General features: G+C 39.1%; 1 protein-coding gene across 1 annotated transcript in view; it reads left to right on the top strand.

The window, feature by feature from the left end:
• Positions 1–16,079, top strand: part of LOC134530015 (proclotting enzyme-like) — an 80,089-nt gene that overhangs the window by 46,378 nt on the left and 17,632 nt on the right. Inside the window, exon 2 of the mRNA XM_063364542.1 lies at positions 12,540–12,796. Within this exon, the coding sequence (XP_063220612.1) occupies positions 12,540–12,796 (257 nt within the window). The remainder of the gene's footprint in view (positions 1–12,539; positions 12,797–16,079) is intronic.

The raw sequence follows: 16,079 nt of genomic DNA on the forward strand, positions 1-16,079 counted from the left end.
ATACAAACCTTCAACAATTCGTTGAAGTGTTGAACTAGGGATTACGAACGACCCGTCAACAATTGTCACATGTGCTTGGCGTCTGAACAGCCGCAGTCGCCCAGAACCATCGCGTAAAGACGCTAACAACTTTGAACGTGGTTTCAACAGTTGATGTTTTTGTGGCCGCACACAAATGCCCGTATATTAAGAACCGGTGGTTTTTTTTAACGCTTGTTAGACGATGAGGTGATTAGAGACGGACAAGTACATTAAGAGTCACGGAAGCCTGTGAAGGAATCGGCCGAGGTCTATCGCAAGGAACTTCGGGAAACCATGGCCACGCCGGGATTCAAACCAAGTCCTCGACAAAACGTGAATAACAATGACCGTTGACAAGTACAATTGCACAATTTTACCGTGGGGTAGATGTTATAAATGGTTAGCGATCGAGATAAAAATTTGCCTAGATCCATGCCAAAACTCAGGAGTAATATTATTTACAAACAAAATAAAACACTATTCCGAAGCCAATGGACGTAGGGACACGTCAGTGGAAGCAAGTGTCGCATCCCCGGGAATGTCGAGTGTAGTGGACGCATGTAAGGGCTGCGTAGTAATCCCTCGTGAGAAGTAACGCAAATATGGCCGCTTTTAGTGGATCCCTCAGCCAAGGGATCTAGTACTCGGAGGCAGCCGCGGTCAACGGGACGACAGTGGAAGAGGATACGCAGTTATGAGAACTGCCAATACTGAAGCCCGCCGCACACGGTACAATATTCCTTACAATATTGTAAGCTAGGAGTGTTACTGGCTCTACTACTAGTTTCATCACTCGAATTCAATCTGGATACTAGTAGCTGTACGAGCTGGGCTACTGGTTTTGCGTAATAGATTGCGTCCTATTTTCGTTGTTTGGTGTGTTCCAATATTTAAGGAGTGGCCAATCAGAACTCACGAAAAGAGCATGAGGGGTTGTTTACACTTTTAAGTGCGCATGTCGTGATAAACATGGACGGAAAGAAGTGGAATAGTGACCAACTCCACGTTTTAATAAATGCATAAAAAGAAGAGCCTTGTTTGTATACAGTAAAAATGTGAATTATCATAATAAAAATTTGTTGTGGAGAATATTCTCTTAACAAAACTCGTAAGGCAGCTAGAATCGTGTGCAGCAGAAACTTGTAGCGCATGTAGTTTCAGCTTGTAGCCTACACAGTACAGAAACCAGTAAGCATTCTAGTAAGCAAACTAGTATAAAATATTGTACCGTGTGCGGTGGGCTTGAGACAAGTCACATGACACGGACTATGAGCTCGCTATAGTTGCAATGAGCCTAAACGCACGCGGCGAGCCAGCCACTCCTCACGGGCCGCTGACAGGGTTGCCGCAGGGGGAGGGGGAGGGCAGTTAGTTCGCTCTCGGCCCGTCAGAGGGGGTGCGACGGCAGCCGGTCACTGACCTGCCCTTGACCCGCGGCGCGCTCGCCACCCGGCGGCCATTCCGTGGTCCGGTGGTGACGTCACCTGCGCCCCAGATTGGCATCGCTCAGCGATCTGACCACGCGACTGTCCAACCAGCTGATGTGAAAACACTGACTCGCAGCCGGTGTTATTCAAACCTTTGAATATATATACTGTATAGAAGTCGCCAGCCCAGGTTAAAATTTCTAATACGGTTTTGAGGTAGTTGGTTAATTCACCGCCGCAATCGCCACCATCTCTAGCATCTCTAGGGCATCGACATGTGGTGGTCCCTAGCGGACAAGTTTCGAACTCTTCAAACACCCCTTCCCCCTCCCGTTGAACGACCTCGAGCTGCAGTGAATGATAGGTGGGGGGTGCGGGGAATGACAGCGGGCGACAGTGCTGCGCTCTAACGTGTAAATAACAACCTAAGACGATACAGGGCGTTACGGCAGCGCACTGCAGCGGTGAAGTTCCCAAGCTGCTCCTCATACGCTTCTGAAAAACGTACAGTAAATCCTTTCCACTCGCGACTTCTATACAGTATATATATTCAAAGTTCAAACTGAACTGAAACACGCGCGCTTGTCTTGAATGCATGTGTTGTCAAACGATGTCACACGCCCAAGTTCCACGCCTTCTTTCTTCTCGCAGGTCCAGATGGTCACAAATAAAGTGAATTATTGGTTGGGTTCTTGTCCTTCCCACAAGCAAAATTCCTCAGTTCCGCGAACGGGCGTGGTGTTACTGTTTTGTTTTCATAAATTCGTTTATTAATTAAAGAGATTACATATGGCGGTGAAGCCAAGAAATACAACAATATATACATACAAAAATTATTTACACACACAAACATGCTGCAATACCCGAATAAAACACAAAGGGACAATATAGCATACATGACAAACAATACACGACAAAAGATACATAGTAGCATGGGGAAAAGTAGTTCAAAAAACCTAAAAGTGTGTTACAGAAGATTTGTTCATATTAGGCTCCTCGTTAAATGTCAAGCTATAATGCGACAGTTTTCGTATGGATGGACACGGAATTTGAAAACACTTTCTGTGTTGAAACTCGGTTTCGGACGAACACAGAAGTTTTCCAATGACAACAGTTGCCTCGTTTCGGGAACTGACATTTGTTCCCGTGATCAGGCACAAAACAGTCGTCAGTGCAATCATCGTTGTGTTGTCTATAGTACTTATTTTTCTTCATCGTTGTGTTTTTATGTTTGCTTCGTTATCCAGGTTTGTTGACTGCCTGCATTTAATCTGTCTCGTCGTTGTTAGCCCACTGTGTTCATCTCTGTTGTTTTTTTTATTTTTCATGACTAATTTCCTTCAAGGGAATTCTTGTGCTGTCTGATATTTAGAGGTTGAACATTTTTGTCCGTTCTGTTGTCGTTAATACTTGTTTGGTTTCATCTTTGGTTTCATTCGTCCGACATCAGCTGATTCGGTCTTTTTTTCTGTTAATTGTAAATCTTCATATTTATTTATTTATTTTTGACATTTTCCTTGATAAATAGTGCAAAACTGCAGTGGCGTAACTGCATTTAATCTAAATTCACCATTGAATGAATCATTTAAAGAACACACGTTAGAAGTTATACTTCATTGGCATTACTAAATTATTACCTGAAACATTTTAAAACAATCATTATAACACTAAGGTTTTGTTGGTATATATAATTTTTTTGCTTAAACAACTGAAATATTTTTTTTAATATTCCCAACATTAAACATTAACTTATTTAATAAATAATGAGTAGTGTAATTTTATGGATTTTTTTAAATTAAGTAGTTAAGATGGAAATAAGTTAGATTTGAAATTTAAAAATTTCAAGAAAATCCTTAATACGGTTTTATATTTAAGAACAATTCTATATAAATCAGTAGAAAATGCAGAATTTCTAGTATGCCACACCACAAGAAAAAATGTAGCTACCTAAATAAACTGAAATAATACTCACTGTTTTGTTTTCCTGATAACAGCTAATGCATTACTTCTCACAATTAATATTGTTATGTTAGTAATCTATACTAATATTATAAAGCTGAAGAGTTTGTTTATTTGTTTGTTTGTTTGAACGCGCTAATCTCAGAAACCACTGGTCCGATTTGAAACATTATTTCAGTGTTGGATAGTACATTTATCGAGGAAGCATATATGCTATATTATATTATCAATACTATTAGGGATCCTTACTAAAAGTCCAATTTAGAATCAAATGCGTTGGAGGGGGTTAGATACAACATGCAGTACACGTACGAAGTGTGTGTTGACAATGCCGCAGGCGCTATAAAGTTTATTTTCTATTGCCTATTAACATTGTTGCCACGCACTAGATGCCTTATCATTCTTAATTTTCCCATACAAGTAAAAAAACACCTGTGTGATATTAACAACGAAGCAATCAGTACCCTCATAAGAGTTCAATTAGTATTTAAATACTTTTTATCACTTTAAATCGCAAACCTAAACTATTGTTTTTTTTCCCCTCTCTCTGTGTTTAATTTGTTTTTATTGCCCTTTTTTAAAGTATATATATTTTACACACTTGAAACTTCACAGTAATGTTCCTTATGTTACGCAGGATGACATCTTCCGAAAATTAGATCCCATGGGTGGTTAAAACCAGGCAACAGTGGGTACTTTGTCTGCATGAGAACAGGATTTTGCATTGTTCATGCCTTCTGCGTCTCCATGGCAACGGGCATCGCGCGGCAGTGGCGTACCCACAAGGAGGGGCATGTATAATGATCGGCGCAAGAGTGATCTGCCTGTAGACTGCCGTAGCGAAGTACGGGTACATCAGTTGTACGTTGCGTGCACGAGTCGGGAAACCATTGGTGCTATTCATTTTCTCTCCGGTACATTATACAGCATTGTAATAAATTTTCACTGTATTATTTTTATTTACCATTACTGTAAATGGGCGATGTGGCTTAATTTTTTTCCATTAGTATAGCCGTGCGAAGCCAGGTCGGGCAGCTAGTATATAATATGAAAGCTGCTATTTGGCGGGTGGGCCCGGAACTGCTTCGGAAAACTATATCTCTGTCTCGGCAATTGGGAGTTTCTCGGGAAGTCTAAGATGTGCATCAAGTTCTATTTCTGCCCGAACACGCCCGAATATTCACATTCGACCAACCTCGGGTTCATTTATATATATTTATATTTCTCTGTTTATTTTAATGTAGCTATACTAACCTAAATAACCGTCCATAGTGTTTTAAAGTGTTTTAATGTAGCTAACCTAACCGACCACTTTTAATATTTGAATTCATTTTTCCTGCGCAAAAATAAAACAAATCCCGAGGTTGGCCGAAGGTGAATATTCTGGCGTGTTCGGGCAGGGACAGAACTTGATGGACATCTTAGGCTTCTCGAGTTTCTCCCCCAGTGGTGGAGACCGCTTGCGACGTGACTGGAGGCTTGGGGGTGCAGGAGGGGAGAGACTCGGCCGACAGAGAGGACGTCAGCCAACGCTAATTGCGCGTTGCCAGCTCGGAGCGACCATTTAGCGCGAAGAAGGGATCGCCCCACCTCCCGGATGGGGAAACACACACACGACGTCCGTGTACCCGCCCATTGTTTATTTGACGCGCGTGTACTTATTTTTATTTCGGAACCTGCCCGGACGTACACTCCGAATCACAAAATGGTAGGAACAGCGCGATTTTCGGAGTCGCCTGGCTCGCAAATAAGTTTTTAACTGCTCCACGTGAATCAGAGGAACCCTACTAATTAAATCATTGACCGATTCACACTGATTATTCGGTAATTATTTCTGCTGCTACAATGATTTTTCACTGTTTTTTTTTTTTTTTTTTTTTACAGTAAATCCACGACTGCAGACGTTAATACTTCAATCGTTTCCTGCCTTAGTTTCGTTTAATGACAGTCCCCTCCGATCTTACATCATATACACATAACAGGTTATGTCCTATTTTAAATTTTGTCACCATAGTATACGAGCTACACACTTTCTGTTTTTTTTTTTTTGTAAATATTTATGGCAAGTATTTGTGCTTAAAAACTTTCTTTTTGACTAGTTGCGTCATTGTCAACTCTTAGAAGTTAATTTTTTGTGTTTCCACAGCTATAAAATGCATAGAATTGAACATGCATAGCCATGTTTTTAATTTTTTTAATCAAGCCTACTTACTGCCTATGTTTTAAGTTGCAATAATAATTTAGTGTGCATGATCAATTTTTTTAATATACATAAATTTTTCTATACTATTATGTGGTGATAATACTGCAGATTACAGTTATTTTCAAAGCAGAGGTGAGTGCTTCAGAACTCTTTGCGGCTGAACTGAAATCGAGGCCTTAAACAACGGTTATGTGTATTAGTCATCCCCAGTTTCCTACTTCTCTTAGAGGCAGAATTTCGAAAAATGGAACAGTGAATTTGTAGGCTTTTGTGTTTTTGTTTGTCATATATTCATATTATTCTCTTCACGTGTAATTATGAGTTTTATTGTGAAATCAAGCCTAACTCATTTCCAACTTAGCTACTTAATTCATAAAAAGTCGTTAAGTTACACTACGTCACTCTTTATTTTGTTTTCTTTAGTTTCTTACCCCTCACTTCTCAGCTTTAGAGATAAGATTTTTGTTTTTAAAACAATCCTATTTTAAACATCTTGGGGTGCAATTATAGGAAGTGGTGTAGAGAAGTTTGCAGTTCCGGTATGTTTATTTTACAAACTAAAAGTCTTACATAAGATTCTATAGTTTCAGACACATTAATTTTTATTACTAAACTAAGCTCACACCATTTCCAACATCTTAGCAACATTATTTTAATAAACAAAAACTAGTCACTACATTACACTTAATGTAATTTTTTTTTCGTGTCTTCCACGCCATTTGATTATTACATGGATATTAAATATTATTATTATTAAAATAATCTTTCCATGCTCTCACTACCATAAAGGTAAAATTTCGAATACTACGCGACTCTTCGCGTACGATATTTTTGTGTTGAGTATCTTATCTCCCATTGTGCTAAGTTCTAAGAAATATAACTATTTTTTATTTGAACTAAAATTCATCCTTTCCTCTTGGGGGTTAAATTTCGTAAAATGGTAACAGGTAGTTGAAGGTTTTGGTCATGTTCAATATGTAGATGAATTTACTATCATAAAACAATATTTACCCCCTTTTCACTCCCTTTGTGGAATTTCATAATAGTATATCTAGACTAGTGAAAGTTAGCCGAAATTATTTTAATTTAAACTCGCTCAGTAGTTTTTGTGTAATTCAGAATCCAGACAAAAAACAGATAAGTAATACTGGCATTTTATGAACACTTGTAGTGTTTGTTATTGGGCTGACAATGCACTAACCCTGATACCTCCTCTAGAGTCCTGATAGCCTGGTATTGCAAACACTAACTTGTTTAAAAATAACCTTTAATTCATTGCAGTTTGTATATATGTCAACTTGGTGTAAGGATATTATAAGTTGTTTGGTGGTGACATTTCGTTGCATAGTGTTAAAGATGTACACCTCCTCTTCGCTCCTAATAGCTTGATACTATCATGATGCGGCTCGCTCAAAAAGCTGGCTGGCGGGTTGAACAAATAACCCAATCTCGTCAATTTTACAATAAAAAAATTAAATAAATAAACTACTTACTGTAGGGAGACCTAAGATGCACATAAAGTTCTGCCATTCCCGATTACACCCGAAGAATTCACCTTCGGCCAACTTCGGGATTTGTTTTATTTTTGCGCAGGAAAAATGCATTCAAATATTAAAAGTGGTCGGTTAGGTTGTATATTTGGTCCAAATATTGCTTGTTGTTTGTGTCTCTGTGATATCAGGAAATTATAAGATATCGGGAGGTGGCATTGCAGTGTTTCGTATGTTGTCTTCGATGTTACTGATGTACACTTCCTCTGAGATCCTTACAGCCTGATACTGGATATCTGGGGTCTAGTTAGTGGGTGTTGGCTGGCGCCCCAGAGCAAAAGGCTAGTCACGTGACTTTACCCAGGCACCGACTGTCGCGGCCAGCCGCCGGCGGAGTCATTACATACGTCCCCCGGAACACGCCATGTTCTCCTCATTATAGCGGCGCCGAGGGTGTCTATTACCGCCGCCCAGTCCTTCCTCTAAACACGGGTCGTCATTTTTAATACTCCGCCCGGAGAACTCTGACACGCCTCGTTCCAAAACACAGCAGCCGGAGTAATAACCTTAAACAGTTCCTTAATTATCGACGCGTAGAGAAATTTTAGTGTTTTCTTAGTAGCTACACACAAAAATATTTAGAAAATAAATTTAAAACGTGTCTACAGGACGGTTTGATCAAAACCATTTTTTTTTACTTAGCTTTGCCCTTTTTTTCAGTTTACAACCTACGCTATATGCATAAGATATTACTCGTAGAACAGGGGGAAAAAAATCCCCCATGAGCCGCAGCATTGCCAAATCTCCTATGCTGGATTTCCATACCAGTAGCATGGAATTTCCGTATTTCAGGATCTATTTCCGTACACATGTATCGTTTTATTACTTTCCGTGCCTTTGAAAGAATATCAATTAAATTCTGGAAGGATATAACTAACTTTCTTATGATACTTAAAGAATAAATTTTGTTTCAACAACGTGAGTAATCGAGCAAAACAGTATAACATAACGAATTCTAAGTTATGTGATTCTAGTTTGTGATAGGTTGTAGGCTTGTAATAGTTCTAAGTTCTATGTTTCTAAGCTGTTTCTAAGCTATGGCTAGAGACCTCCAAAATTCGCGGTTTTGATGGCCTTCAGGATAGACTGCACATACCCCTGTACACTCGGGCAAATAACGCAAGTTCATTGGCTGCCGACTCGTAAGTCGTCTCAGCTGGTTTGTCTGTGATTCGATCCTTCTTTGGTTGAGGGTTTATAACTGGTTGAGATTCGTCCAGATGAACAGTAAGCCAATAGCAAAATTATCTAAGAGGTATATGTGTTTGAATTCTAGCCTATCACCGAATGAATCCGCGAATTTTGCAGGTCTCTAGCTATGGCGTTTTCAAGGCTTGTTTTATACTCCACGCAAGAACGAAACAAGACGCAAAATGTTCAGCAACGACATTTTAAAGTATTTGTAAATCGTAGACTTCCCTGTCCGTCCAGCGTCGAGCGAGGCACTTCACATCCGTGCATGGACCTTGTTAGGGACACGTTACTGTGGCTTTGTCATGTAGTTCATTCGCTTAATAATCACTTTGAATAAGTTGCATGGCCTTACATTATTACAAAAAAAATGTATTCGGCAAGAGCCAAGCTTATAAGTGATTAGTGAATTATTAGACGTGCACATGTGCGAATCAGAATGTATTATAAAATAAGTATTAAAGTTACCAATCAGGAAGCTTAGTATGACAGAACATTGAGTGTAACAATAATGCTAATGACAACATGAAACCTGTGTCCCCAAGAAAGCTTTGAAAGAAGACAAGAAAATCGGCTCATAAATAAAAAGAATGACCACATATCTCCTAATATTCCCTAATCGGGATTGGTTCCAGGAGAAATTAAAATTTTCGAAAACATAATATTTGAAAACATTTTTGAACCTTTTTACTTTTTATTCACCAGGAAAATTGGTTACACGGGCATATACGAGAGCTTACCGCTATTGAGTTTTACCTACTTCAAATATTACTCAAAAGAATATCTTCATAACTTGTCAAGTCCGTAGCAAAAACACTCTTCTTCATTCTACAAGCATGTTTACCCAGTTTACAACAGTAGTTACACACAATAAGTGGTCTGGCTTTTTAAAGAGCCATTAGTTCATTTGACGGGGATTCTCCTGGAAATGTCCGTAGAAGTACTTTAATTTATTAGAGTACACCTTCTTGACGCAGTTAATATTATTTTAACAGCTTTTGACCCAAGAACGTAAGCAAATGTAAAGCTGTGCTATAAGTATCGTTTACTACGCAAGTGTGTACAGATCATTAGTTAAATGAATAGAAGGTGTATGAAACTGAAGAAATGTAGTATCGTTAGGGGCAGGTTTTTTTTCGCAAAAAAATTCTGAAAGCCCATTTCATAGTCTGAAACAAGGCATAATCGCACCAGCTGTTTCTTCCTTGAGATTGGCGGACGTCTGCGAGAGAAGTCGTTGCCTTATTTGACCGAGCCACTTAGGACACGTTTGCTTCCGCGCTGAATCACTGTGATTGGTGTTCTAACGGTACACATGTACCTGAAAGAAACTCACCCAATCACGAAACACAGACGATGCTACGGTGTTGTAACTTTCAGGTAATCTCGGAATTTTTTTTTTGCGAAATATGCATGGCCCTAAGTATCGTTAGAGCCATGTCGAAATACTCTGAACGCTCATTAGACTGCAAAAAGTTATGCTCGCTTCAGGAGTTTTACCTTGTGATTGCTGGCATTTTGCAATAGAAGCAATTGCCTTATTTGACCAAGCCGTTCAGGACGCGCTGTCTTCCGCTCTGAATCGCTGCGATTCCTGTACCAAAAGTATAAATGTACCTGAAAGAAACTCAACAAATCACGAAACACAATCGATGTTACGTTGTTTTAACTATCAGATAGTCTTGAAATCTTTCACGAAAAATGCATGTCTCTAATCACAGTGCCTTGAACGGGGAATTTGGAAACCAGCTAATTTGAGCCACACATGCTACCCACTTAAGAAGTATGTTAATGTGAGCCTTGTTGGATAAGTAAACTGCAACTAAAGTGGTTCGTATTAGAAAGTTTCAATTTTGTGATTAATATTTAAATAATCGGTTAAGTAATGATTTTTTTAACACAATTTTGTTAGCTTGAAATATAAAGCTGCGTGTAATAAGCCTTCCCTTGTTTCCATTACTGAAATATTTTTACTATCAGACATATCTTCATTGTGATTATGTATGCCGTAATTCGTTTTCCGAGCTTGCAGTATCTTTACTGCTTCTATTAAAATTTACTCGAATGCAGTTCGTTTAGGATGCCAGGTCTGCACCACAACGAGGCTTCTGTGAATAAGAGATACAAATACCGGTGTAGCCTCCTCAAATAATACGCGAGCATGTAATACACTCTATGCCCGAGCATGTGATACACTCTATGCCCTAGCATGCTCTATGACGTGGGCACGAGACGCGCGGGTGGCGCCTTGCCACTCAATGAGCTGCAACACGCCACGCACGTCTGCTAAGCACTTTGCGTATACTATGATTACCAAGGAGCTATCATTTACTACGCAGAACATGAGGTTTTTGTTTTGTGATAAACAAGTTTTTTGGACTGATTCGATCTGTAAAAATCTCACTACGCCTCATCTCGTTAAAACTGTTTGACTGTTAAAAAAAAAGACTCGATTGTAAAAACTGATTTTATGATAGCGACGTAGCCTGTGTACCTTGCCCTGAAAGTTAACAATCCAGTGATCTCTCGTGGTTAGTAGAATTGAACCACTCAACAAAATTTAAAAAAAATTAAAAACACAATATATAAAATTTTTCATCACTATAGCATTAAAATAATTTGATATCATTTTTAAAAGTAAAAATCATAAACCATTTTCGTTTATTCCGCTGCAAGCAGTGTTATGAGGGAGTTCTGAAGAAGTAGTGCAGCAATTTGCTGTACACTGTAGATAAATTAGTCGCTAGGCAGTAAAGTAGATATGGGGTTGAAATAAGGCAGGTAAGAACAGCGGCAAAGTACTATGATATGAAAAACTTTAATTCCACTAGAAATCCCATCCGCCATGTTTCTCACATGCGAAAGTCATAAAAGGACTTGCCAAGTATCGAGAAAAGCCCAGCGTGCTAACATTCTTCAGCCAACAAGGTCACGCAACGTTTTGAAGATTTTTATTCACGATTCCAAGAAACATTTTAAATACAAACGTTGCTAATTTAGACTTTCATTGCCGTTGTGTATTTATTGAATAAGTATATGCACTTAAATAATATAATGCAATGAGCCGCATGGACAGGGTTGTGTTTGTGTCAGTGAGGCGGAATATAGAGTGCGACGTTCACTATGTTTCTAGCGCAAGGCTCTGAACTGGCGCGCAGTCTTCTCGTCGGGCATAGGGCAACTATTAGAGTTGGATGGTAACCATAACATGATATGGCGGAGAATTGAAAATAAAGGTGTAATGCAAGGCCCTTTCGTGCTTCAAAGAATCTCTACGGGATATTTAATGCCTAAATTTACTCTGAAAACACACGTTTAGCTGCTTTCACTCTCCTAAAAAATACGGGAACAAAACAACTGATACACCCTCAGCGTACTCTAAAATTATTTTCGTACTGAGATATCGTTAGCAGATTTAAAATCGAGTTTTTTTCCTTCTAAAGTCCTGGACGCCGTATGTGTACCGAGGTGGCCGGGGCCTTGAGGGGTTATTAGGCTTCTCCATGTTAGCTTCCGTGATATATTTTTTTTTTTCGTGATCATGGCATAGAACTTAGCTTTGGCTACTTGTTGAATTTGTGAACTGATGTGATTATCATGACAGTTGTAGCCGCGGAGCTTACAGATTAGAGCTTGTTAGTCAATATGTGTAGACTTGCAACAAGGTGTGGAAGGTCTGGAAGGTGCTTAAAAAAAAAAAAAAAAATTGGTTGTCTGTAAAGTCGGTTTACGGACGATAGTTTAACGTGACAACGTCATAACAAAACATTGATGAAATGATTGCATACTTTTATGAATAAAATAGAATCATTTTAATTGATTTATCACTATTTTGTATGGATACAAAGAAGGAGTGAAATGAAATATACAATTTAATTGATAAATTTACTTTTATTTGCACTCATTAATTCAAATATGTTTATTACTTTAACGAAGAGATTATTTTAACTATAACTTTTATACATGTTTGCTATTTAACTTCTTCCAATCTGTGTTATTCTGTTAAGCATAGGACGATGATAGGAAAAGTAGGAAACGAATGGGAGTGTTTCAAGTTTGATGTGCCTCGAAAAAGTCAAATCGATGGTTGTTCCAATCGAGTGGAAGAGAGATAGATGCGCGCAAGCGGGGGGCGGGTGGTGAAGAAGTGTTCGCCCGGACAAAGAGGTGCGGGCGCGGCGTGCGCAGGTCTCCCGCCGGCGGGCAGACGGCAGGCGAGGGCGGCGCCGACCAATCAGACGGCGAAGAGGGAGATCAGGCAGTTCGGCGGCTGGCCGGGCGTCATCCCCCCCGGACCCTGCTTCTCCAGCAAGGGCGTGCTGGGCCGCTGCACCAGCTTCCGCGCCTGCTACCCCTACTTCAAGCTGCCCGAGCTCAACAACTGGGAGACCTGGGTGCTGGGGCTGTACGACACCTGCAGCTACTTCAGCGCGTCCGGCCGACAGGTACCGCCCGTTACCACGCCGTCTCCGGCGTTTGTTTTATTAAGTTAATTCTACCACAAACTTAATACAACCAGTATTACATACTTAGTCTTGAACTTTCTGTGAGACTTGCAGTTCAGTTAGGGGGTCGAAATTCCCGTGTTTGAAACCCGGTTTGAAAAATAGGCTATTCTTTTTTCACAACAACGAACTAAAAAAAATTATGTTTTAGCGTCTCGTAGGAACCGAAACCATAACTTCATTACCTAGACCTTACACTGTTAAGAATTTAATCTTCAATCCACAAGAGCTAGTTCTGAAACAAAATTTGTTCCTGGAAACCAGGACTGTGCAAAAAGCTTCGACTAAGCAAATCAATCAAAGCTCTTTCTAATTTTTTGATTTTACTCCACCAAGAAATATGCTATTGGTCTTATTTGAAGCTTCAGTTGTGATTTTAAGCAAAGATTTAAAACATTGGAAGTGTAAGATTCACTCATAAAAAATGTTTAGTTTTTTTTTGTGTTCTATAAGTTCTGCTTCAAAAAAGTACATTACTTTGTAAATGCTTACAACTAGAGACCCGGAAAATTCGCGGGTTCAATGACCTCTAGAATAGACTCCAATATCCTCTATACACTCGGGCAAATGCCAACTGTTCATTGGCTGCTGACTTGTGAGTCGTCTCGACTGGGTATGGCCTGTGATTCGGCACTTCTATGAGTGAGGGTCTCTAATTGGCCCTCAGTCCTCCAGATTAACAGTGAACCAATGACAGAAGCAGCACTAAGGTATAATAATTTAATTTTAGCGTAACACGAAATGAACCCGCGAATTTTTCGGGTCTCTAATTATAACACACGCCTCTGAATTCGGTTAAAACGAACGTAACAGATATTACAAATAATGATTTCCTACTTACATAGGCCTATCGTGATCTCCTTCCCACAAGACAGGTATTGATTACAAATTTAACCACATATAAAATACTTTATGTTTAACTCTGTCTTAGTCTAGGTCTATGTCCTTGTGTTGTCGATATCTGCTTGAAATTTGCAACGTCTTTCCGATACCTGTACCAATAAGCCAGTTCAATAATACTAATTTTGGCGAAGTTAGCGTCGATTTGTCGATGTGACTTTTGTGGTGCAAATATGCACTCGAAATTTAAATTAGTTTTGACTCTTCCAAATAAATGACATTTGGTTTCGAATATGTTGAGACCGCTCCTTTTGAGTCACTGGATATCAACAATTTTTTTTTTTTTTAACCCCAAGTTCACAGTGAAGTAGGTACACTGATTTATAAGCCAGCAACCACATGATAGTAGAAATTTTCGTTACTAATATTTCACTGTTTCAAATCACTGATTGAGAATCAAAGTGTGTATCGTATTGCCGTTAGTGTACAATATTGCGATATATTGCATCTTTATTCACGTAACTTCCACTAATCGCAAGGATATTGATGAAGGGAACAGCACACATATTTTATGTTAGCCCCGCAGGAACAAGTTCGTAAGGTGCTCGGCAGCCATTGTCTCTGGGACCAGGGTCGACGACATTACTCCATTTTTGTTTTGTGAGCACCAAGTTGGTAAGGTAGTGGCTCGAAGCCCTTCTCGGAGGTCTGTCACGCAAACCCTACCTCTATCTTGACCCAACACTAACTATCGGCTTACTATCAGAACACTTACTGTAAGCTTACTCTCGGAACACTAACTGTAGGCTTACTATCATAACACTAACTGCTGGCTTACTATCGGAACTGCAAAAATAATGTGTCATGAGTTCCCACTTTGGTGCATGGTTTTTATTGTATAATATTAAACAATTTATAGTGATGTGACATAGTATTAAATTAAACAGTTAACTACGTAAACTTACTAAGCATGCATGAGGCCTTATTGAAAAAAAGCGTGGGTTTTGATGTACCTATTAATTATAAACCATCAATCACACTTAATTAAAAAAATTTAGTGAATAAATTACTTTTTGTTTTCATCACATTGTTTCAGAATATATTTTACATGTGCATGAGTCTAAAATCAGTCAACTTGTTGAGACAGATATATCTTGATGCCTGTACTCCCACCAATTCGACACTGTACTCTCATCGCAGGTCTGAATACACATATGACACGCTCAGAACTGCTTGGATGTGTACTCATTGTTGCAAAAACATCTGATCGTGTCCCTTCAGCCTCCGCGTTCGTTTTTTGGCCTTCCAGGTTAAAACCATTGCACAGTGTTCTGAGGGGGTTGGACCGCCATTCAGTTTATGTTCTACATTTCACAATTTACTTCCAGTCAGAACGTGCACCCCCACACGTCGATATTTTTGAGAGTGGACTGTACGCGTCACAAGATGCGCGCGTCCAAGGAGTCCGGTCCCTACATCTCTATCCTCTCGGCGGTTGTAACAAAACCTGATGTATGTCCAGAAGTGACGGTGATACATACGTCCACTTACAGTTAGATCCCTTCTCTCACCTGTTATTCCCGAGGTGAATAATTTTTTTCCTTCAATTTGTTGCTCATACGAAGTATTTAGGGACAATGTATATATTTTTCACTTATTGATAATCAGTGGGTAATAATATTAGAATTTAGTAGATCATTTTATTATTTATGCAATACATTTAACCAGATATAAAATTTTTGAATTTGTACGTCAAGTCCTACGAAGTGAAATTATCACTACAATGATGGTTTCATTACTTCTTTTTTTTTCTCGCGAAGTATTTAAATTGTAAAAGAACCAAAACAGTATATTAGTTTTAAACGGTCTATGAAAATCCTGTTGAAAAAATACGTGATGAGTGCTTTGCTGAGCGATGGGTGTGAGCTCTTTAAGGGGAAAATAACTGTAATTGACAAGTGTCTGGAAATATCTTAGCAAAAATAAATGGAAAATTAATTTTACCTGGGCTTCCACTGCCTCCTTCCTCATTCCTTCTCCAGCGAATAATTACGTTGGCCAAATAAGGTTCACTGAATTAAATATCAAGTTACATTAATATGGAAATTGCTCGCCGTAGTGAAATATGGAAGCTCTTTCTTAAGGCCACCCGATGTTTGCGATAAAATTTACTTTCAAATTATGAATTAAAGCTTTCCATATAAGCAAGTCTTAACGGCATGACTTTAGATATTCGAGATAAAATGGTTGTCGAGAGAAACTTGAGACCCAATATCCGGTAAATGACACTGTCTGTTGTGTTTCAATTGCAGTTCCATAACATTGGCATGCCAAGTTCAATTAATTTATACCGCTGTACTTAAATTCTATATATTGTCTTTTA

The sequence above is a fragment of the Bacillus rossius genome, chromosome 3 (genome assembly GCF_032445375.1).
Source record: "Bacillus rossius redtenbacheri isolate Brsri chromosome 3, Brsri_v3, whole genome shotgun sequence".
Lineage (NCBI taxonomy): Eukaryota > Metazoa > Arthropoda > Insecta > Phasmatodea > Bacillidae > Bacillus > Bacillus rossius.